Below are 23,880 nucleotides of genomic sequence, written 5' to 3' on the forward strand. Positions count from 1 at the left end.
TTTAATTTATTTAGGAAAACTATTGAAATTCCTGAGATAATGATTAAGTAGATAATTAACTAGATGGGGCGCTAATTAGCGATCATATCAAATAATCTTATCAATAGCGATAGACTTTAAAAAAAACATTGAACAAATAGTAAAAAACAACACACCCAAAAAAAATCACAATAATGTTCTCTTCCTAATTCTATAAATGAAACACAAAATCAGTATCACTTTGATATTTATTTTACACTAACTTTAAAAGCACCTTTATTCACTAAAATTACAACAATTTATATTTAAACCTCTTATAAATTAACAATACGTCCCTTCACATTATTATGTATCGATTACGCAATTATAAAATAATACATATTAATACGTTCACATATTCAATTATAATCCATTGATCTTTTAAGATTTGCGTCACAAAAATTATGTAAGTAAATAAAATAAACATCAAAAAAGTGCGTCTTTTGTAACAGTCCTCATACACATAATTTGTATTTTACAAAAAAAAATATATCTGTATCGAGATAAACGATTCATTTGAAACAACTAATTAAAATAAGTCTTTAGAAATATACCTCATACTCGCCATATGGAAAATATAGAATTTATAGTAGACAATTAATGAGTTTATGACTCGACACGATTTAAGGGAAAAATAAAATGTGTATAATCAGATACACTTGGTAAATAACGCGCATACAGGAATGTATACATATCACAAATAAATAAACATCCATAATTTAATCACAAAAATATTGCACTGCATAGATTTCGTTGCACAAACCAGAAGAAACAATTTTAAGTACTAAATATAAATAAATAAAAATGATTTGTCAAAAATAAAATCCACATCTCGCCCCATAAGAACTTAAAAATAGTTATGCAATCTCATTGTTATATTGAGTATGATTGTAGCTTAGAAAGATGAAAGAAAAAAAATCGTGGCCTGATTTCATTAAAAACAGCGCAGAATAAAAACACTATCATAAAAAATAAAGTGTAAACAGCTTTAATTTCTTATTCTACTAAAATTAAAAATAGAATGCCATACCATAGAGTTTAGTTGATTTTAAAAGTAAAGCACAGATTCATTAGCAGTGTCTATGGAACGCTTTGAGGCCGTAAGTATTGTGACAGTAAGTTATAAATAATACTTAGATTTAGTTTAGCTGCTAGTGGGATAGTTTAGTTTGTGTCCATTTTAGACTTCAGAGACTGGTAGTATTCGGAAAGTACTTTCCATGCTGAAGGTGCCATGAAGCCTTTAGGTGGCTCCTTGCCGGCTTTAGCTAGACCTGAAAGATTTATTTGTGTTAATTGACTTCATAGAGACAGTCAGACTTCACGGGACAGTTAAGTGTACTTCTTGTAGAATATTTTTTTGTCAATCTATCAATAGGTACGAAAAATAATCGTAACAGGTTAAATAATGAGTCTGTAAGTATAAAGGCCAGATATTTCATTCGATTTCCCAAAGACATTTATCGGAGAATAGGTAGGAATAGGTTCATTATTAGGTAGATTGATTTAGTTACCTTGATCAATATCAGTTTTAATGGCAGGTGTACCGCCTATAGATAAGAAGTAAACCCATGATACCAATAGTTAAATATTGACATACCTCTCATCCTAGTTCCGGATATGAAATCGAAGTCTTCTTTGCGAGTGGGGTCGAAGAACGCCATCTTGCCGACTGAAGTGTCGTAAGCGGCCACGCGGAACGGAATGATCTGTTTGGAAGAGATTTATGTTAGCTGTACTATATATGTGTTATATAAAGCCGTTATATATAAAATCTGAACTTATAAAAAAAACATATAACATTCTATCATAAGTAGAGGTTGTGAGCAAATTACTAATTTAATTGAAAAGAGAATTTCATTCAAATATCGAATTAAAATCGAACTCCTCCTTCTGAACATTATTATTCATAACTTATCATAAAGAGTTGTTAACAATAATAAATTACAGATGTATATATGTTACTCCCTTTTAAACTGAAATTGTGTTAAATGTGAGAAATAACGAAATAAATATTAACTCAATTTCAGTCCAAAGCAGTATGCGCCCGAGCATGCCATCACATAGGCCAATTTCGAAAGAGTCTGCAAAGCCCAATTTGACTTAAAAACCTTTGACTTTTAAATATATCTTAACATAGTACTACTGACCTCCAACTCATTAAGTCCGGGCGCCATTTTGAGCACCATAGCCCCGTGTCTGGGGTCGTACAGGTCGCCGCCGCCGCTGGGGTGCGGCAGGCCGGCGGGGTCGCGGCCCACGATGTAGTGGTTGGCCCCGGCGTTCATACGACATTTCGCGTGCCATTGTACCTGCGGGGACATAGAATTATTATTTATAAAAATTGTTGCTTACAAAAATAGAGGAACAAAGAAATTGCTTAGAAAATGTGTATCATTTTCGACTTCATCAACTTTTACTGTCAGGTGAGATAGGTCTAGCGCAAACCAAGAGAAGCGTAACAGAGAAGATTGTTATAGAGCATTCGAAAATAAACTTATTATTAAAACAAGCATTTTTTTGTCGGGTTAAAGCCTATGTGCTCTTTATTTCAACAACTTTAAGTAAAGTTAATTTTCGAGTGAACTCTCTCCGCTGAGCTCTCCGTTTTGATTTGCAGTTGACCAAACTGGTCAAACGCAAGTCTATCCAAAATAAATATAATAAAAATTGAGAACAATAAAATAAGGAAGTGGCCTACCAAAAAAACAATGGGTGGACTGTTTGAATGGCTAGAAATAATATTTCTTGTGAGATGAAGACAAACAGAAGAATACGGGAGAAAAATGCTTTGCCGAGCACAAATAAAATAAGGATAATTTCGGACTTGTGTGAGAAATTTCGTTTTGGTTAATCTTGACTTGCACTCACCTCAGTAGGTCCAGCATACATCATAGGAGACGGGAAAATGGCGAGCACGGTAGCCTGAGGGTCCAAAACTCCTTCATTCAGCACAGCCTTGTGTTGATTGATACGTACTTCTAAAGGTACATCGTCGTCTTTCGTCCAGCCGCCTGGTGGAAAAGAATATAGTTAGTGGCAATATTTTTTAATATCCGTAAAGAATGTTATAATTTTTGTGTTTACAAATCATATTTTTAAAGTTTATGATTGTTATAAATTATAATAGGTATTTTATTTCGGAATGGTTTATTTTGTGTCTGTCATCGCATTAGAAGTGAACGGCTAAACCAATTAAGCAAATCGTTTTTTTTATATTCCCAGGTGTCAGAAGAAGTAGTCCAGAAATTAAAGAAAATAAGACAACTTAGGTAATCATCGGCATGGGTGTGATATCGACAAAAACGAGATGAACATCATTGAAAATTTAAATTGTATTTCTATATAGATAGGTTATGTGTTTTATGAAAAATGTTATCTACCTAAGCAATTATGTATTGATACAATTAAACTATTATTAATACTTACCTAGAGGATGTAACAAGAGCACAGGTTTCTCGAAGCCTCGCTCCACGAGTTGACGATGTGTGTCCTGCATCAGCAGCGCGTGACCGTTGTGGATGGGGTTACGGAGCTGAAACAATGTTAATAACAACATTACACTAACGAGGTAAGACTTTAGTTTGTGTGAGTTGTTTCATAATATAATCAAAAGAATTTTATTTAAAAAAAAAATGTGAAATAAGAGGCCTAGTCCGTATAATATCTTTTTACTTTTGCCTTTTTCACATGTCACAGTAAACTGTTGTGTTATAGTAGAACTGTGATATGTGACATGTTTAAAGAAGAGAAAAGGTTTTTTTTTTGGTGAAATTGGACTAGACGTATTAGCACACAAATGGCTACCCTACATATTTAACTAGTGTTATGGCTGGAAAGGCTTTTCATCAGAAAAGGACTAAACCCCGATAGATTTATATGTGAGCCGTCTATCAGTTGGTCTTTATTTAACAAAGTTCCTCTAAGACACCTCACCTGGAAAGCGAACACAGCATCAGCCTCCAACTCCTTGAACTTCTGCCTCAACTCGTTGGGCGTCAGTCGGTATGAGTCCAGGCCGTCGTTCCAGCGGATACGCTCGAACACTTCCAGGTTACCGCCCACCAACCAGTCACCTGCTTCTTTGATCATCTGGAAAATTGCGGAACGTTATAAATTACATATATGTTTTTTTGGTTGATTCATTTGATAAGTTACCTATCATAAATAAATAAATAAATAATATATTCAAAATTAGGGACGGTATGAATATAAAACCCTACAAAAATTACATTCATTTACTGTATTTGTTGTTATAGAGGCAACAGGAATACATTTTTGGACCTCTTTGAGCCTCGTAACAGACGAACAGATGTACAGCGAAGTCTTAGTTACAGGGCCTGTGTTTTTACCATTTGGATATGGAACCCTTTAAAAATGGTGATTCCCTTATCATGGTGTATCGTCTGCATCACACAATTTAACCTTACTTTTTGGTTCTATACATAATGTCAGAATACTATTTCCGATATACAATAAACGGACCCTAAATAGTAGTGGACGGGCAAAAAAAAAATTGGTATTTTTTTCCACACTATCTTAAAAATAAAAAAACAATTAACATCATACGCAGTACATACCTTTATATAAGGATGTCCAGCATTATAAATCCCGAACTGTCTGGAACATCTCTCCTCCTTCCTATGTGGGTAGAACTCAGGCGACCTTAGCACCGCAATAGCTTTGCCATTATAAGTTAACGCGATGGCATTCGCTCCTGTCAACCGGTCTTTAGTCTCTGTGTCCACTGGAAGTACTACGGGCACTGATTGGTTGACTACAGATCCGTCGGGGAGAGTTAGACAGTTTGAGTGCAGTGCCTGAAATTATAAAGGAGTTTGAACTTTATGTAAATGTTTGTGAGGTTTCTTTTCATGTACTTATAGTTGATGTAGAGTTGTTCGTTGTAAAATGTTGTGTGAGTTTGAACTTTATTTTGATGTTTGTAAGGTTTATTTTTGTAGATAACTGACATAGAGTTGTTCGTTGAAAAATAATGTGTGAGTTTGAACTTTATGTCGATGTGTGTAAGGTTTATTTTTGTGGATAACTGATATATCGAGGTTACCTTATATGTTGTTACTTTATGATTATAATGCCATAATGCAGTAACAGATATCTTGAGATTACGTCAAAGTAGACATTGAATTAACCTGTTTTGCAAAGCTTGATGACTTGGGATATTTTGAATTCTTAAAATCTCTATATTCATAAATACTAATGAAGCTTTTAGGAAATGTATCTTCTATATTTAATACTTACTTGTAGGTATTCATGTTCCCTCATAAAACCTTTAAGTGGGTACGCCCAACCTTCTGACAAGACCTGAAAGAAGCAAAACATATAAAATTTACCCAACTGCTGGAAGATTGTAATTGTACTGCCTTTATTATGCAAGTCATAGTACACAATTATAATATCTTTTATGTTCTTAATCTAGTAATACGCAAGTATATTATTATAATCTAGTGATAAAAACAGTAAACAAGTAATAAGTAATTATACTGTCAGAATTACTATCGATGCGTAAAAATTCCATTAGGTTAAAGTATTTGGGATTTATGATACGCAAGCATGACTTGTAGAAAGTAAATCTCAAACAGATAATTTTATAATTAAATATTTTCCTCATTCCTTAAAGTGCTATCTGTTATCAATATTTTGTATAATAAGCATCAGTATTAATCCTTACTTCTTCTTCTTCCGAGCATTTTCTCAACTATTTTGAGGTCGGCTTCCAGTCTAACCGGATGTAGCTGAGTACCAGGCTTTACAAGGAGCGAATGCCCTATCTGACCTCCTCAACCCAGTTACCCGGGCAACCCAATACCACTAGGTGAGACTGGTTTTAACTCCCTACGTCTGAGCTCAATATATTTTCTCTTACCTGCACCCACTGTAAGTCCAAAGTATTAATTTCAATCTGTGGTAGTCTGGCGGCCTCCTCAATAGCACTGGTCAGTCTATTGCCGTATATGAACAGCTCTTCCACGCCTTTGCGACTATTCTCGAAGCACGGGATGATGCCCTGGGAAAGTTAGAAAATTATACAAGTCAATGAATAAAACCTCTTTTAAGTCTGATGGAGAAAAATGTTGGATGGATTGTATGAAAGTCGATATAGCTAGAAAGAGTGTTATGTGTGAGGTCACGGCAGATTCAAGAGTATTGAAGAAAACATGCTGCACCAACCTCAAATATAAGGTGAAATGAAGTTTGATTTGTAGACTATTCAGGTTCATTAATAATGTACCTGTCTATGTACCTACGTACCTAGCTTTAAGCAATAAAGCCTGTGGAAAATTACAATAATTTTCAAGACAGGAACAAATGCAAATCCATCATTCAATAGAGGTATTTTTTCTGTATGTTATGCATTTATTTGATAACATTTGACATCACGAAAGAACTCCAAGGCCAATAAAATAATTTGTTACAATCACAATAAATTTAACTTGATTTCTGCCAACAATTTAATTGACACTGTCAATAAAATTGCAATTAATTTTGAAATTGCACCAGGAAGTTATTAGGTCTATTTTATTCTTTCAATAAATTTAACAGTCATGAATTTGCAGTATTTTGACCCTGAGAATTGAAGGGTTATAGTAGAAAAATAAAACAAACTCTTTGTATACTTTCAATTACGTGGGAATTTGAGTGAATAAATAAAATAAGGATAATAAAGACAAAGATTTTTCATGATTGTTCAAGGTCTGGAGAAAGGCAGGAAATATATCGAGGCTAAGTAGTTTTAATTTAATTAAAATGAATCATGTGAATGCATTAAAATGATAACAATAGCCTGTTAACCTGTTGAGTGTGTGAATGGTTTTATATAATTTTGTTTTGTTCGTGTCTTTCTACAAGTAATATACAGGAGATTTTTCAGTTTATAACAAAAGACAGCTTATCAAGAGCAGGTAATGTTTAATCTTAATAAAATTCTTCTGTATAATGTTAAATGTCAACAAACTTATCATACATATGATATATCTGCATGAGACGACATGACAACGCTTTTATTATTCTAGATACTAAATCCGTGTCAGAAAATATTTCCTTGTTCATAATAATAATCAAGTCAAGCACGAATAACGAATAAAGATGAAGCTTAATATTAATTCAAATATATTAAGCTTAATTTTAAAAAATGTGAATAACATAAAATAGACTTGAATAGCTTATAATGTGTCCTGTTAAAAATATGATTTCCATTACTAGGCTATTTTTAATTTACCTGCATATAAATTATTATGTAGGTAATTTTCCTTTACCTAAAATACATCAACTTATCGATCACAACTACAAATATCGAGCGAAACAAGAAGACAATTAACTTTGAACTTTATTACGAGCCCATTAAAGTTCATATTTACCTGTGACTCCAATAACCGTACGACGTGCATGGTGGACTCTTCAATGGAGTCTCCCACAGTCTGAACAATAAGTTCCGGCGCTTCGGGACGCTCATATTCTTGTGTGATGCCTGTGAAACCCTGGGAAAGATAAACAGCCATGTAAAGTCTATTGGGAAAAATTAAATTGAATCCTCAATCCTAACTAATATCATGCAATCCGAATGCTTTGATTGAGTGAAACTGGGTTTCGTGTTGAAACATCTGCACCACGGATCAGACATACAAAGGAAAAAGATGATAGGATTTGACCCGGCAGCCAAGAAGGATAAAGTTCTTGTCCTCGCGTGTGAAGGCAAGAGAGTAGCTATTTATTTGGAACGTTTTTGCATAGGTAGAGCTACGAGTAAGGCACGTGTAATTTTTATGTAACAGTGTCAAACGTAGATATTCTAATCAACGGCCAAAATAGATATGTTTTTAAAGTAGTTTAAATGTCTATTTTTATACCATTATCCTGTTGTTTTATATTCTGAATAATACTTTGTAGACTTAATTTTCTAGACAATAATAATTATTACTATTTATGAAAACACAGAATTAATTGTTTAAATATTATGTAAATTAAAAACCTAGATATAAAAAAAAAAACTAAATAATACTATTAATTATTATTCAGACTAATAAAATAAAATACGAATTTGTTTTAATTTTAAATAATATTTTATTATTGACTCTTTAATATTTATTAATGAGCCCCTGTATTTATAATATAGCCATGTCATTGTATGAATATTCCAAATAATATATTAAATAAATAAATATTAGCTAACTAAAGAGTATTAATCTATACTAATATAATAAAGAGGAAACATTTTTTGCTTGTTTGTACCCTTAAGGTTCCAAAACTACTAAACCGATTTGATAAATTCTTTCCCTGTTGGAAAGCTACACCCTTCCCAAGTAACATAGAATATATTTTATCCCGTACAGGCACTTATTCCAACGGGACGCGGGTACAACCGCAGGAAAACAGCTAGTACACTATAAACTACAGGTGTTCTGGCTCATATATAATATCTTTATTTCATTTGTCATATTCATCAAAATATTTGCATATAATATAGTCTTAATTACTAAGCAAATACAATAAATTAAACTTGTATTTGTTTCATGATAACTTGATAAGGAAGACAGTAAGGAAATACTGAACCGATTTGATAAAAAAAAAACAGTGTTAGATAGTATTTTATCGAGGAAAGTTAGTTTTAGCTTTTCTGTCCGGGCGTGCGGAGTAGTTCCCACGGGATGCGGTGGAACAATGGTCAAATTAATTGGAAAAAGCAACGAAACCAATTGTGGAATGCTGTATTTCTTTCACATTTCAACTAACATCCTAGAGGTTTTCTGTACTAAATAAAATAAATCCCTTTGTTAATTAGACTTACCTTAATAGATCCTTCTCTAGCCTTCTTATAAAGGCCTTTAGTGTCTCTCTGCTCGCACACTTCTAGTGGGGTGTCAATGAATACTTCAAAGAAAGGCAGGTCGGAGTCCGTGTGAATGCGACGAGCTACTTCTCGATCCTGATGACAAGGTATTGAAAGATTATGTTATGAAGGGAGTAAAGGAGTTTAAAGTACATTTATTGAACTTGGGAGTATGAGCTTGCAGTATTTTTGAGTCCTAAAGAAAGACATTAGCACTTGAAGAGTCCTTGCATTTGCTGACTGCTAGTTTTATTTTCAACTGTCTACTTATTAAGATGAATGCACGGTAGACTGTACATCAGTAGTAACTGTCATGCACCTTAACTCAATAGTAATAAGTACGATTTTCCTATAAAACTGTTACCACTGACCTGAAGTTGACTGTACATAGAATAAAGAATCTCAAAGTCCTTCGGGATAAAAACTTAAAAATTTCCTTGACATTATAAAACAAAAATTAAAATGACCCTTAGTGACACCATTCGAATCGTTAGTCACTTGTTTTTTTTTTTTGACGATCTCCTCATAATGTCATTGTACTGTAATCAAACTAGAACGATGTTTGTAAACGGTTTGTTTGTTACTAATGTGTTACACTGACTTTTGATCTCATTATAATCAAATTATATAAGGTACTACAGCTCTGTAAAGTGTTAGGTATACTTAATCTAAACATTTATGGCCGTACTACAAAAACGTAAACATGTGTTGAACACTTATCTAAAAATTGTGGCTGCAAAATGGACCTTATTGCAACATCTCAAATCTGTATTTTTTAGACAAGTGTTAAACAGATGTTTATAGGTTTTTGTGGTACGACGGTTACTGTAACATGAATATTTAGTTATTAAAATGTATGTTTTAATAATGTGTTATGTCTGGAGCTTTTCCTGTGTAGACACTTAAAAACATTGTGTTTGTATTCATTTATTTTTCCCAAAACATTTAACAATAACTCCCAAATTATATTTTCCCATAATAATTAAAGTACTTACATGATATTCTTATTGAAAAATAAAATAAAATTTGTAACTGAAAACAATGCATTTGCGTCACTCAACATACACGTTTATCATCTGAAGTTAGAAAATAATGATCATTAAAATAAATTAGGGTATCAAATAATCAGCATTTTATCAATATTGAAATCGTTAAAATGTATGTATGAATGAAAATGTATCCGATTAAATTGAATTACATTACATTGAAAGTGTAAAAGCCTATACATACATAATAATTTATAATTTTGTTTTATTTTTTAATAATGCATCTCATGAGAGATTTTACTGTCTCGTTCACAATGTTATTCAAAGTAAAGCAACCTATAGTTTTTCTTCTATTGTTTTCCAGTCCATTATACACAGAAATTATTTTAAAATCTTCGAAGCTAAGAATCGTTCTCTCATAAACAAGTCAACAGTGTATATAAATGATTCAAATCTGCGTTTTCCACAATTAATCATGTTTTAACCATGTCTCGGAGGATCGAACACGACCGAAATGTCATTGAACCGAAGATAAATGACCGACAATTAAAGATTACATGAGTACAAAACATACGTATACATCGCCACTTCAAAGAACTACAATAAAATATGTAACAATGCAATTGAGGAACGCGAAAGTACTAAAATCTTCATTACGAAAATAATAATAGGTAATTAGTACTCATCATCTGCCTAGCCTTATCACAATTATATTGGGGTCGGCTTCCAGTCCAACAGGATACAGCTGAGTACCAGTGTTTTAATAAGAGCGACTGCCTATCTGGTCTCCTCAACCCAGTTACCCGGGCTACCCCTAAGTAAGACTGGTTGTCAGACTTACTAGCTCCTGACTACCCGTAACGACTGCCAAAGAAGTTCAAATGACAGCCTAAATATTTAGTACTGTATAGTTTTTATTCCTTACTCGATAAGATTTACTCCTACATTCAACTTCATACAACTTCATACAACCGTCGAAAATATTAAACTGTCTCCTAGAATGACTAATGTTTCCTTATCAACCCCCTTAAACATTGTCCCATACCAGGTGATTGATCACAGCAATTACAAATTGATCAATATGTCCAGTACTAATTTTGTCAGACCGAAAATGGATGACGCATAGCACTATTACATTGCGGAAAGGCACTATTCTATTGGACATTCAATTTCACGTCATACTTGTATTCAAAACTTGCTCAATGAGATAGTGCGTGTAAATGAAGCTTAGAGAATAAACAATAGTTTGTGTTTATGGCGGCTCCTAGTTCAAATGTTCTAAGTTCAAATGCTTACCTCTGCGAAGGGTGATACAAAACTGCATAGACATACGACACCGCTGTCAGCAAACAGTTTGGCGACCTCTGCTACTCGCCTAATATTTTCTTCTCGATCCTCCTTGGTGAAGCCCAGGTTTTTGTTCAGACCTGTCCTGATGTTGTCACCGTCTAAGCCATATGCTGGGATACCTGAGAGAAAAAAATATTTATAAAATAAAAAAGTAAAGTAAAGCTATTTGAACTTTGATGGATTTTCACAGTTATATTGGACAAGTCATTCCCCACGGTTTCACCACCCTGTTGCACCCACGTCTAAGGGTAAATACTCCCCGAATCCGGTCAAAAGGTTAGTTACTGCTTGTTTGTTACATCAGCTACCTGCCAGTGAAACTGTCATCAAAATCGGTTCAGAGATTAGCCGAAACAAGCAAGTATAAGAAACCAACGCGTGTGCATTTTACCTACATTATCAAGTTTGTATCAAAAGATCAAGAAGGATCGTTACTCATGCCGGCAAATATTTATTGCTATTTAACGTTGAGAGTTCGATAACACCGTTCTTTGTTCGAATGGTTAATCTACCTGGGAACTGTTAAAACTGGGTCTTCGGCATTTTATGGTATTGTCATAGAATGAGTAAATACCATTAACATAATTGCATATGTATCGAGGTCTATTATGGAATTGTCACGTTTTGTAATGTAGGCTACGGGTAGAAGGTAAGCTAGGTTTTTAACATGCCATAGTCAAATTATTTTTAAAGAGATTGTCACACTAAGCGAATAAATTATGGTCTATAGATCAATCTATAAAAAAACAGAACAATGAAAGAGGAAATGTCACAGAATCTTCTGGAGGTACATATTATCATATTAAAAGCTAATAAATACATCTAATATTATAATTTAACTGGTTATGAATGCAAAACGCAATATTCTTAGAAGATAATATTATTTGCGTTTAGTTGATTGCTTCAAGATTAATGTACTAATTACATAATAAATAATTGATGCAATGCATGATAGGTAAGTTGATAAAGCAAGTGCATTTATACAAATACTTATTGTTGGAAACTGGATCAAATAACAGTTTTAAATTACATTTTATTTGGGTCACAACGTATTACACATGTTATCTATCAATGTATTTACCTAGAAACTCTACCAAAAAGGTATTTGGTAAGTTTTATAGGAAAATAAAAAGTAAATTCTAAATTAAACTGTTCAACTTTGAGTTGGTAATATTATCTTCGATCCCAACATTTATTATATCTGTCGATTTGCTGATTAGAGATAGAATTTTAACAATAGCCCATACCGGTAATATCAAATTCCTATTTCTAGTAAGCGTAACCACAGATATAATATTGAGATTGGCAGTTAATCACATCATGCCTACGTCATTGGAGATTAGACTGCTAATTTTATATAACTAACTATTCGATTAGGACTCGTAATCGCTTGAAGAATGTTTATTCTATTTTCAGTGAAAATTAAAGTTTTTCTACAAGGTAATTAGTAAACTTCTAGTTTGCTAGGTTCTTAAAGAATATTATGGAATCTACCTATCTATTGGAGTATTTCTTATTTTTATTCAAATTGTGAACCAAGAAAAAATATTATATATAGTCCTGTAAGGGTAGATGTAAGGTTGTGTATAAATAAATAAATAAATTATGTTACACAAAAATAATGTCATCACTTTCTGGTCGGTTATCAGGAAAAATATTAAAACAATCAATTAAGAATAATCACTGATATGATACCTTATTACTAAAACTATCATAGATTAAAAATATATTGTCTATACGTTTCCAGATAAGTACAATTGTTTCTAGGCACTTCACAGCCACACTTATAGGTACAAGTTGATAGGGCCACAAAGATTATAACAAACTCAGTTTTGTAGAGCCTATGTACATATATTGATAACTAATGCAAACCTAGCTGGTATGTATTTCTTTAAACATGTGTGAATGTTTGAAAAATAGTAGGGTAAAAAGATGAGCCTAAAGGTAGTTTCCATTCAATTTGTTTCAGTAGCCAGTATCAAGTATTTAAGTACAAGGTCCATACACTGTCGGGTTTATTGAACGATACCAGTAAGTGGCACTCAAATGAAGTGTTAGTTTGTATTAGAAGATAAGCCAATAGGTACTCTGTTTTCCACTAAGATGATTTTTGTCTATATCAATTTGCCACTTAAAGGCTTAAATGCTTTCATGAAAGAAGAACAGCGACATTATAAACACCACAGCCCTAAGTCTGCTGAACGTAGAAGAGCTTTAGGTACTCTATGTTCTTCATTCTAAGACTAAGTAAGACCACTCTCAGTTATTAATAATGTCCTGCATACCTACTCGGCTAGAATCTAGTCTTAGGCTAAAAGTAGTGTATTATGGAAATGAGCTTAAAAGTAGATTAAACCAGTCAAGCACCAATCCACAGTGAAGTATCGATTTATAATAGCGATCTTTCTACACTAATAATAAAATAAACGGGAATCATCTTTTTGATTGTTAATCTGAAACTATAGGACTGATTTGAACATTTTTAACTCTTAGGAAACTACACTAAGTATCTTCGAGTAGCAAGAGCTTTCATCAGGGTACGGGAAGCAGTATCTACGGGACGCGAATGTTACCGCGAGAAACAGCTAGGATTATGTACATATACCTAATTGCTGGATATAAATACCTTTAGATACCAGATAGGCTTCAAGTGCGAAGGCTATACTGGTCTTGCCAGCACCGCTGAGGCCTGTGAACCATACTGTGCTGCCCCTGAACGCTCTGCTTCCAAGGGCACGGCTCCTCTTGGCTCGGGAGACTTGGTGCTTCTGCTCCACTACATTTGTAGCTACTTGAGCGCACTGGAACAAAATAAAAATTCGTTTATTCAAAGTCCGCTAAAAACAGCACTTTTCGAAACAGCCATAAAAACGGCCACTCTTCACCACTTCCTAAATTCCATTAGTTCCATACAAAGATAAATTTATCTTTAATTTATCATACTTTAAAATAATAAGCGATTAAGTAAAAGGTTTCAGAGTTTATTAAGGTATTTTTGGATTCGTCTCGATTACTCAAGTGTTCTTAGAAAAGTCACATTAAAATAAAATAACATGTCGACTCTAGTCTAACAAGGGTTCTGTTTATTGAGTACGGAACTCTTGCACAACAGACAAAAATACACCTGTGACTCTAAAAATAGCACTGGCTATTATTATTTACTAATTGCACTACCAAAATAGCAAGCAGGAAATTATTATATCTGTGCCATAGTGTCCGATGGTCATTGATCGAAGTCTGATTGGAAACTTAAAGCACAATCATAACATGACCTCGAGAAAGGCCAAATATGTGCCTTATACACGTTTTTTCGGCTATTCTAATAACAGTAAAGTTTTTTAATCATTGCTAACTTGACTTCCTCTTCCTTGGATGATGCAGTTTCTACGTGTGGAATGCAAATTGTTTTTCTATTTTAGGAAAGCATTATACAAATAATAATGTCCTAAAACATAACGATAACTTAGGCGTTGGACATATGGACAGGAAACCCAAGAGTTTTCCTCTTTTTACAGTTCTTAAACTGGCTAGCGCTTAAGTGACAAGAACTTTTCTCTTCCTATGAAAAATAATATCTAGAGGGTCTACTACGTCTGTATAACCATCAATTCAATTTTTGATACCCACGCCAGCCATATTTTAATTTTAGCCTCCATCTGCACAGATTTCATTAAACCATTAAGTGTACTATAGGAAAATTAACAAAACCAGTGACCCGTGGAACTCACACGTTCGTGTAAAAAATAATACATGCAAACATTATCGACTACCAACTTCGAACACAGATTTTTATCACGAACCGCCTACGTTGCATGCATTGTAGTTTTTTTTTTATTTAATTTAAACAAACAATATTTGTCTTTTGTCAAATTCAATCCGTTTCAGCGATTTTAGCAAAGGTATCAACTTCACGCACTCGGAAAATAATCGCTCTTTATCCATATCTTGATTTCTAATTATAATCAGCTGCATTTTAGCAACTTCTGTGACTAAATAGATTGGATTCATACCATTGAATTAGGGAAATAGGTTTATGACAGGACCGATAAAAACCAAAGGATAAATCAATTTACATAATAACTAATGCAGTTTATTACATATATTTAGACAGTCATAAAACATCAAGATACAATGTAGTACCTACTCACTTAAATGTATAGAATTAATCATTTCAATTTGTGAAGGGCATTTTATTGCGGCCTTGGTGAAGTTATTACTCTTGGTAGGCAGTGCATTCGAAAATAAATGTCAATGTAATAAGCCTACAGTTGTAAGTAATGCAGTTCTAGTTTTTGCATATTTTCTTTTACTTTGATACACACTTTTTTTTGCAGCGGCTGCACACAAAGGGCTTTTAAAACTTGCTGCAGACTTGATTATTCTTCAACTGGAACTTTTTGCAAAATAATATGTAGGTAGGTAATACGTTTTGTATGCAGATACCAAACATTTACTAGACAATTTATTTAATATTTGCATGTACCTACCGTACCGTCATGACCATTGCCGCAATGCTTGGCTCATGGCTTGATTATGAATGCTTAATTCTCATAATAATAACACAGAACAAGAAGGTTACATACATTCAAGTAATCGGTACAACTGCCATATAAAACATTCACAGTTTTAATAATAAAAAGTAACGATATTTTAACTAAAATTATCTACAGTTATTATTCCGACTGTACCTAAGTGTTGTATGAAGCCTACAACATAGTCGTAGACATGACAATATTTTCTAATTTACTATGTGATAGATGTTATTCAAGACGTCATGAAATACTACTCTTTCGGTCATACTATTTATCATAAACCCATTACGTGAATTGTCTTGATCGGACGCCGAATGTAATAATCAAAGTCGTTTTGTTTACGGAACATTCACATGGTACAGTCAGCTTCAAGTACCTACAATCAGCTGAACAAATCTAAGTTTTCAAAACTGCTAAACACCTGTCGTTGATTATTAATTAATTTTTGGCGTCTCTGTTGTTTAAAAAATTATAACTTTACGTTACCACAAACTTTTGATAATTTTGATTTGGTCAGCTGACCATACTATGATCAATATAGCCATACGTCTTCATATTTTGTTAGGATTGTCTGTAAATGGAGCATTGACAATAGGTCATTTAAGTCACTTCAGAGGGGCAATTTCATCAAAAAATTTACTAAAAGAATAAAGCTTTCACCATTATTTAATACTTATTTTATCTCTATTATTGTTTCTTAATTACGCACATTGTGATAAAGTTAAAGAAGTGAAGATAACCTATTGTTTAATTTCTTCACATTGCAATGTCAATATTAAGATATGAAATAATGCATGGTAGTGATTTTATCTGTATGCAGAGACATTATTTATTTTTAATAAGACAATTAATATTATGTTTTAAAAATCATTAACCTTGAAACAAACTTCAAAACAGCTTTGTAGCTGCCCGACTTTATATAGGCCATTAGTGAGAATTAAGCCGCATCAAAATTGGGTCCTTTTAAGGATCCTTTGCAATTTAGTGCCATGTTTGCGTCGGAACAGAAGTTATTTTGATCTATCCGGCATCAGATCAAAACCAATAGGTATTCCTTTTATAATTTTTATCGCGAGATGTTGTGAGAAGACCCTATAAGAACGCATGACTGGCACTCATAGGTAGCTAGCCTCACCGACTAGTAAGTATACGAACCCGCGCGAGAAATGTGGAGAAAGTCGAATGTTTACGTAAATCCACAATACCGGCAACGTAACAGTGATATAATGCTAAACAACCGTATACTATAAAGTAGTGTATAAACAACAGAACAAGTTTATTTTAATTAAGTCAAAAGTCAGAGGCCTCTTGAATGAGCACTTTCATCTGCCTACTGGGCAAGAAACAATTAATTCTAGAGCTCAACATCTTTAGAAGAATCTCTTATTTTTGAAATCTTCATAAAATTTTCTGAAATTCTGAACCTGGAATTCACCATAACATGAATGGAAAACCGCAGTAACATTGTCCGTTATTGTAATACAAACATTAACATTGCAAAGTAGCAGTTCATCGGAGTAATTCCAATCTAATCATGAAATAATCTGTTATCAAACTAACCATGTACCCTGTTTTGTAATACACGTGGGGAAAAGTGTCTGACAGCATGCTTCGTGCAAATGCTGAGTAAAACTATTGTTACCACGTGCTTAAATCACTCATCATCATCCTCCGAGCCTTTTCCCAATCATGTTGGGGTCGGCTTCCAGTTTAACCGGATTCAGCTGAGTACCAGTGCTTTACAAGAAGCGACTGCCTATCTGACCTCCTCAACCCAGTTTCCCAGGCAACCCGATACCCCTTGGTTAGACTGGTGTCAGACTTACTGGCTTCTGACTACCCGTAACGACTGCCAAGGATGTTCAATGACAGCAGTGCTTACATCACTATGAGGATGCTATTGCAGTTTTTACGACAAATTCGCACACAATTTTAACAGAGGTTTTAAAAAATTATACCTAGTATATGGCTACTACAGTCTATTGATACTTCTATAGTTTACAAACTTTTTTTAATTGTTAATTTACATTTAAGGTTACATATATTATTTCTGTAAATAGTATTATGTTTGTTGTAAATAAATGTAGAGTTTACTAACAATATTGAAACATTCGCAGTTTACTTCCTAAACTGGGTTAAATGCTTTATAATTACCGCGTACAAAACCTACCTATCTCATAATTGGTGAGGCCATATCCATTCGAAGTTCGTCCCTCGGAAAAATATTAGTAAACACTTTGGAAATAGGAAATCATCAGAGTTTAGGGTAGGGGCTGTCAGACGTTTACTGACTGAAACACACAATTTGAATTCTAAATTAAATGCACATGAGCCGAGTAAATAACTAATTCTCATGTTATTGAATGAACGGCTTTGTTTAGAATACCCTGAATAGAAGTATAGACTGGCGTTTCCACGAAACAAACCTGATACGGATGGAATCCTAAGATGCCTAATATTTACGTTGTAAACAAACACTATGCTGGAAATAGACTACAGTACCTACTGGAATACCTATAATGTGTAAAGAGCACCCGCTTTATCATCCTTTGACTTCTTGAAATTAAGGGAAAAAATCTTTGTTTTTTCTCACAATAAATTATATTAGAATGATTGTACATTATAATAGAATGATTAAGTAAGTACTTGCACGTTTCTTCTACAATTTATAGGTCCAGTATGCATAATTATGACGCAAGATCACTGCAAGTTGCACTTGCACTAGGTGAATTAATACGCTAAGCTTTTATTGAGGAATGCAATTGAGTTTGAATAAGTAATCAGCCCTTGGTACCAGCGTCAGTTGGTAAGTACAATAAGCCCAATACAACTGGTCCTTCTCCCCTAAACCATACAGACAGAATTGTGTTGCTGGGGAGTTTGTTTCACCACTTCTTCTTCCCAGCAAGAACACATAGGACGTGGTGGAACACGACGTCGCGGGCGGGCGTTTTGGGGGCTGTCTTTTTTAGATTTGACGTTCAAAAAGTGCTGATTGTCAGCCTACTTTGAACAAATGACTTTTGATTTTGAAAACAATTAGACAAAAGCACTAATTTCATACCACGGTAGAAAACATAAAATTCTTACGAAATGTAGTTCCTGTAATAAATGTGGCTTAAGCAGCCAGTTACCACAGCGGATGCATCTTATTGGCTTACTGGACCCTTCCGCGTAAGAACTGATTGCGTTTAATAACAGTCTCTGCAGTTCAGAACGAAAAGTAAATGTATAGGAAGAAAGTACACAACTCTTTTACAAGGCGCGAATGTAATAGTGACAGCGTGAAAAAACTGGGGTTTCAAACTCGAGTTTTGAACGCACAAACTTTATTAAAAGATAATATATAATAAATATCAGGTATGCAACATGCATTAAAAAATAATGAACTTGAAATATTTTTGATAGTCTAGTCTAGATATATTACTTTCGACACATACGACGAAGTATAATTGTGATTATCTAATGACTGTTGTCAGTCGGATAGCATGTAATGTACATAAATGTAGATAAAAGTATTCCGTACTAAAAATGTTATCTTAATCCATCAAAACAGTCGGTAGTACTCTGACAGTTGTAAATACGTATTGACGCATCTAATATCATCATATACCTACTATGGGTAATATTAAAGATATCGCGTAGATTTAGCATCTAGCAATCTTACTTTAATTGCGAACAATGATGACCCGTCACCAAATTAATTGGAAATAGTAGATTATTGTGATAAATAATTATGATTAAACTGGACGATTCCATTTTTGAGTCATTTTTATTATGATTCACATTATTTACTAAGTTGGTGGAAACCATTACATGATTAATTAAAAATATCAAATGCGCAGAACGTTGAAGAACGAACTTTCAAAAGGGGACAAACTTATTCGGCTGACTGTACTTACGTGGTATAATAATTCCTTCATAATAATATTTTTTCATGAGATAATTTTGCACTTGAAATGTAAGATGGTTAACGTTTTAACCTTAATAGGATACGTAGTCGCGAAAGTAAAAATACCGGATAGAAAGTTGATATAAAAACTTTTGATGAATCAAACTTATACGGAGAAAGCATTTATCCACACAATATTATGTCATAATCGCGGAAACCGTATGCAAATATTTTTAATTAATGATATCCTTCCTGCTAAAACAATTCGTGTCGTCTCTTTGCCGTGTTACCGACATCTGTAATAATATTTATTTTCGGTTGTAAACAAAACAGCCGCAATATTTTTTTTATCGAATTATTTTCAGACAGGCACTTAAAACTACGTTATGTATAACTTTATCTCAGTTTCGAATAAAGTTAGAAATCACAAAAATAAATATTATTGTTTCTAAAGCAATAAAGTTAAACCACTAACCGTTCTCTTAGGTCCATTGCCCCATTGAGCGATATTATATTTTTCAAAAACATCTGTAACTTTCTTGTTCCTTTGTTCCAAACTCATAATTGTATAGAAAAAAACTACTGTCAAATAAAACTTTCCCGCCAAAGTTGAATGGTTGCGTTCGAAATAATTCGAATAAGCAATGAACGCAACAGCACGCACGGCCCTCGCGCTGTTAAACACAAGACTGGCGCGCTCACTGAATGATACTGTATTTTAAATTGCTTGCTAGTAAATAATGGCCTGTAGTAGTTTATTGAACGACAGAACAGTTGCACCGCATTTTAGCCTTGTTAGAAAATGATTGTTGTATATCCGGAAAATAAATATTTTTTGCTCTTGAACGTTTAACTTATTTTTCGCATTACTGGTCGTGCCTGTCACTTCAAGGGGTATATATTGGTGCCTTTCAAGATTTTTGTAGCCAGTCATTTGCCAATTTTGCAGCAATAAATTCAATTTAAAAAATACATAATGCAGTGCCTATTTAATATTTGAAATGAATATTTTATTCAAAGTATAAAAATAAATGTCCATAAGAATAAATAATTAAATTGAGGAATAAACGAGTTTCTCTCAGGCTCTAAAAATAATAATTAACTGAATGTGCCTAATGAGAAGCTACACTTGATTAAATGTTATTATTATCGAATAATAAACACTGAATGATGCTTGTTGAGGCAATGACACACAAAGAGCAACAGTTTAAAATGTGGTTTTGAATTTAACCACAGAAATATAAAATCAGATCGCTGATTGAAGACAACCTCTCCAGAGTGGCCAATCGTATGTCACATCGTAAAGTGACACTTTGAAGTATCGTTGACCTATTCATGGCAATACTAAGGCGTTTTCTCTGCCTACAGCAAGCATTTTTGTGGGTGTTCGCGTAAAAGCAGATTCAAGTCTAGAATCGTACCGCGCACGCCTCTTGATGTAGTAGAAGCGCAAGCAACTACTTTAAACTGGGTCTCGGGTTAGTTTTCTAGGTCAGGCCTGTGTAGCTTTGTGGATTTTTAAACATATCAAAAAGTAGGCCGAAATCAGGTGTTGTACGTAGATCATATCTTTATAAAAGCTTTTACAGTTTTAGGGGACCGAAAGACTAATTTGAAAAAACTGTAGCCACTAAAGATGCTTTGTTCTTTTACCTGGATATACCTTCAGAATTCGTATTGAAATGAGATGAATCTCGAATCATACTACTACGGAAAGAATAAGTAGCATCGTTTGTGGAAAGCAGAACAAAATAGATCGCGTAGCAGGTCATCTTTGCTGAGGTAACTGTGTACAAGAGACATAACGAGCGATAGGTCCGTCTTTTCCAAAGGCGCCTTTATTATAAAGCCATCATGTAACTTGGACTGGCTTACATGTGGAAAATTACATTAGACCCTTGATATTGTCGATAAAGGTACCTATGTGTTCGCTAGGCTAAGACATTGTAGTGGTGCATGGATTTAACTTAGCGATGGCTAAAATATAATAAGCTGCTAAGTGCAGGTGCACGTATTAAAGAATTGGCTAGGTTGATGAGTTGACAAAACCTTGGGTGGCAGCAATATCTCGATGACGATGAACTACGTAATAAGCCGAATGACAAACAATAGAAGGACCACCAATAAATATTTGTTGACACGTAGAAATTATCATTAAATCCGATTTTATGATACGACGCACAAATAACAGCGGAAAACGGCCAAAGCATCTTGCTTATTAGTGGCCAATTATGATTTTATCACTTTTTTTCCTTAAATATTTGAATTACTGTTTTTTAACAAAAACTATGTCTTCCTATCTATTTCGTAGTCTTGTACGTTCAGCGTGGGGTCCCAAAAACATCACGTATTTTTCCTTCCATTTGGGAAGGGACATTTTAGGTTTTAGAGAAGCTGATTAACTGAACATATTAACTATTAAGGTCTAGGCAAAGCCACAGCAGGATCCACTGTCTTTACTGGAATATGTCAGTAATGAGTAAGGTGCTAGTCTTTTTTTCTAAAAAGTCAGTACCGGAATAGAGTTATGGTAGGTACATAAGCTAGTTCAAGTAATCTTTAGAACCAAAAATTCAAGCATTGTAGATACTTGCGACGGCTGGCAGCTGGTTTGATTGCCAGCTGTTGGAAGTATATGTGACTCAACAAATAGACTAGACACGCAAAATATTTTTTTTGGGTCAAATGACTAATACCTGAATCATATCATCATAATTAGTGAACAGGTACCAAAAACAATTCTTATCTCACTACTAGAGTGGTAGTTATCAGTTGCTGATAAATGAGTTCGGGTGAATACAGGTTGGATTACAGCCTATGATTAGAGTATAGCATGGTGGTTTAGATATAATATATTGTTGCTATGGGAATACAATATGGTTTATACATTATGGTTTAGCGATACTAATAAAGGAATTATAATAGTTTATTTTAAGCATATAATAGGCTGTATTTTAATTATAACTACACTGATTGAAAATCTTAAACCAGCAATTATAAAATGTTCAATTATTTGTGACAATATAACTTATGGCATCATAAACAATAATGGCCAATACCCACTTATTCATAGTTAAATAAACATTATTTAGAGCACCATAACAGTAGTAATGAAAGTTTTAATGAACTTTAATTTCTCAGAGGAATTCTACAGGCTTATTGTACTTTGGCCTCATTTATTTTGATTGCAACTAGGTCAAAGAGGTCAGGCTTTTGCTGCAGAATATCTTTGGTAAATTATTAGCTGGTTTCTTATCTTAGCAGAGAGTTTTTTTATTAATCGCCTTTTTTATAGGCAGGAAATCGTCAATGGACCCTTCCGGCTGTGGGTGACACACAATTACTAAAGGACCACAAAAATTAAAAATAGGAAATAGGTATACTTAAAGGTTTTAAACAATGAGTTATTCAATTTTTTTCTCATTGGAAAAAAAATTAGTATTCTTGTTTTTCTCAATCTTAGAAGCTATAAATAGTTCGTTTTTGTTTATATTGTGAATTACAAAGTAAACACCATTAGCAAAAAAATATATTGTACTATTATTTCTTAAGGTATGAATCGTTGAATCGTCTGTATCTGGTCTATAGACGAGCCTTATATCCTGTAATGTGTAGTTTGAACGAATCTCGTCATCACATTACAGTTAGTAAGAGTAAGACGATAGTGAATTCACAATTAGTGCTTACTATGTACGTTGCCTGGCGGCCTAGCCTTTTATGTCAGATTAATTACTTCCTACCAGTAGATAGCGATATATTGATTAAAAGTTTCAGCGATATATGTCTAGAATACCGCGGTGGCACTAATAAAATATTTACCGTTTTCATTTTCTTCTTCGGCCCCGATGGTCCGTCCATTTTACGTGATTTCTGTAGAGCACTGATTGTGACACGAGCACTTGTGTGTAAGAATCAATTCGTTTTAATTTATTATTTATAAATACCGCATAGTAAAAAGGTGCAAATAAGTTTTTGACTGGTATCAGCACTGACCTCGGTATCAGTGATAGCGGATTATCAGACTTGCACACAATAGGGAGGGGCAGCCAGGGGAAGTGGGGGGATTTATAATTTACAATTTACATAAATTGACAGCAGACATGACATTGACAGCTTTATGTCACTCAATCTATGTACAAAGTAAACTGGTAACAAAAATAAAGATGCAGCAATAAAAACCAATAAAAACACATCATTTGTATTAGAAATATATTATTGTTATTCTGAAAAATCAAGTTTTTTATTAAAATTAAC

At 33.6% G+C, this 23,880-nt stretch overlaps 1 protein-coding gene across 2 annotated transcripts; it reads right to left on the reverse strand.

Moving 5' to 3' along the window:
* Positions 1 to 209: 209 nt before the first annotated feature.
* Positions 210 to 23,612, reverse strand: LOC110374832 (bifunctional 3'-phosphoadenosine 5'-phosphosulfate synthase). 2 transcript variants are annotated; one of them, XM_064034212.1, is made up of 14 exons: positions 23,446 to 23,612; positions 13,829 to 14,003; positions 11,149 to 11,321; positions 8,825 to 8,962; positions 7,398 to 7,517; positions 5,906 to 6,046; positions 5,281 to 5,343; positions 4,599 to 4,838; positions 3,955 to 4,110; positions 3,448 to 3,553; positions 2,890 to 3,032; positions 2,169 to 2,330; positions 1,619 to 1,727; positions 210 to 1,292 (listed from the first exon to the last, which is right to left on the reverse strand). In XM_064034212.1, the coding sequence occupies exons 1-14, from the start codon at positions 23,482 to 23,484 to the stop codon at positions 1,183 to 1,185; spliced, it is 1,875 nt and encodes a 624-aa protein (XP_063890282.1). In that variant the 5' UTR covers positions 23,485 to 23,612; the 3' UTR covers positions 210 to 1,182. The 2 variants fall into 2 exon arrangements, with proteins under 2 accessions (XP_063890282.1, XP_063890281.1); XM_064034211.1 differs by lacking the exon at positions 23,446 to 23,612 and adding an exon at positions 20,102 to 20,329.
* Positions 23,613 to 23,880: the final 268 nt, after the last annotated feature.

Source organism: Helicoverpa armigera, chromosome 4 (genome assembly GCF_030705265.1).
Source record: "Helicoverpa armigera isolate CAAS_96S chromosome 4, ASM3070526v1, whole genome shotgun sequence".
NCBI classification, from domain to species: domain Eukaryota; kingdom Metazoa; phylum Arthropoda; class Insecta; order Lepidoptera; family Noctuidae; genus Helicoverpa; species Helicoverpa armigera.

Coding starts and splice junctions, on each gene's coding strand:
- LOC110374832 (XM_064034211.1), bottom strand. CDS start 20,188: ATGAGTTTGGAACAAAGGAACAAGAAAGTTACAGATGTTTTTGAAAAA. Junction 8,963..11,148: donor TTGTATCACCCTTCGCAGAG/GTAAGCATTTGA, acceptor CCTTGTCATCAG/GATCGAGAAGTAGCTCGTCG. Junction 4,111..4,598: donor CTGGACATCCTTATATAAAG/GTATGTACTGCG, acceptor GCAATTTTCCAG/ATGATCAAAGAAGCAGGTGA.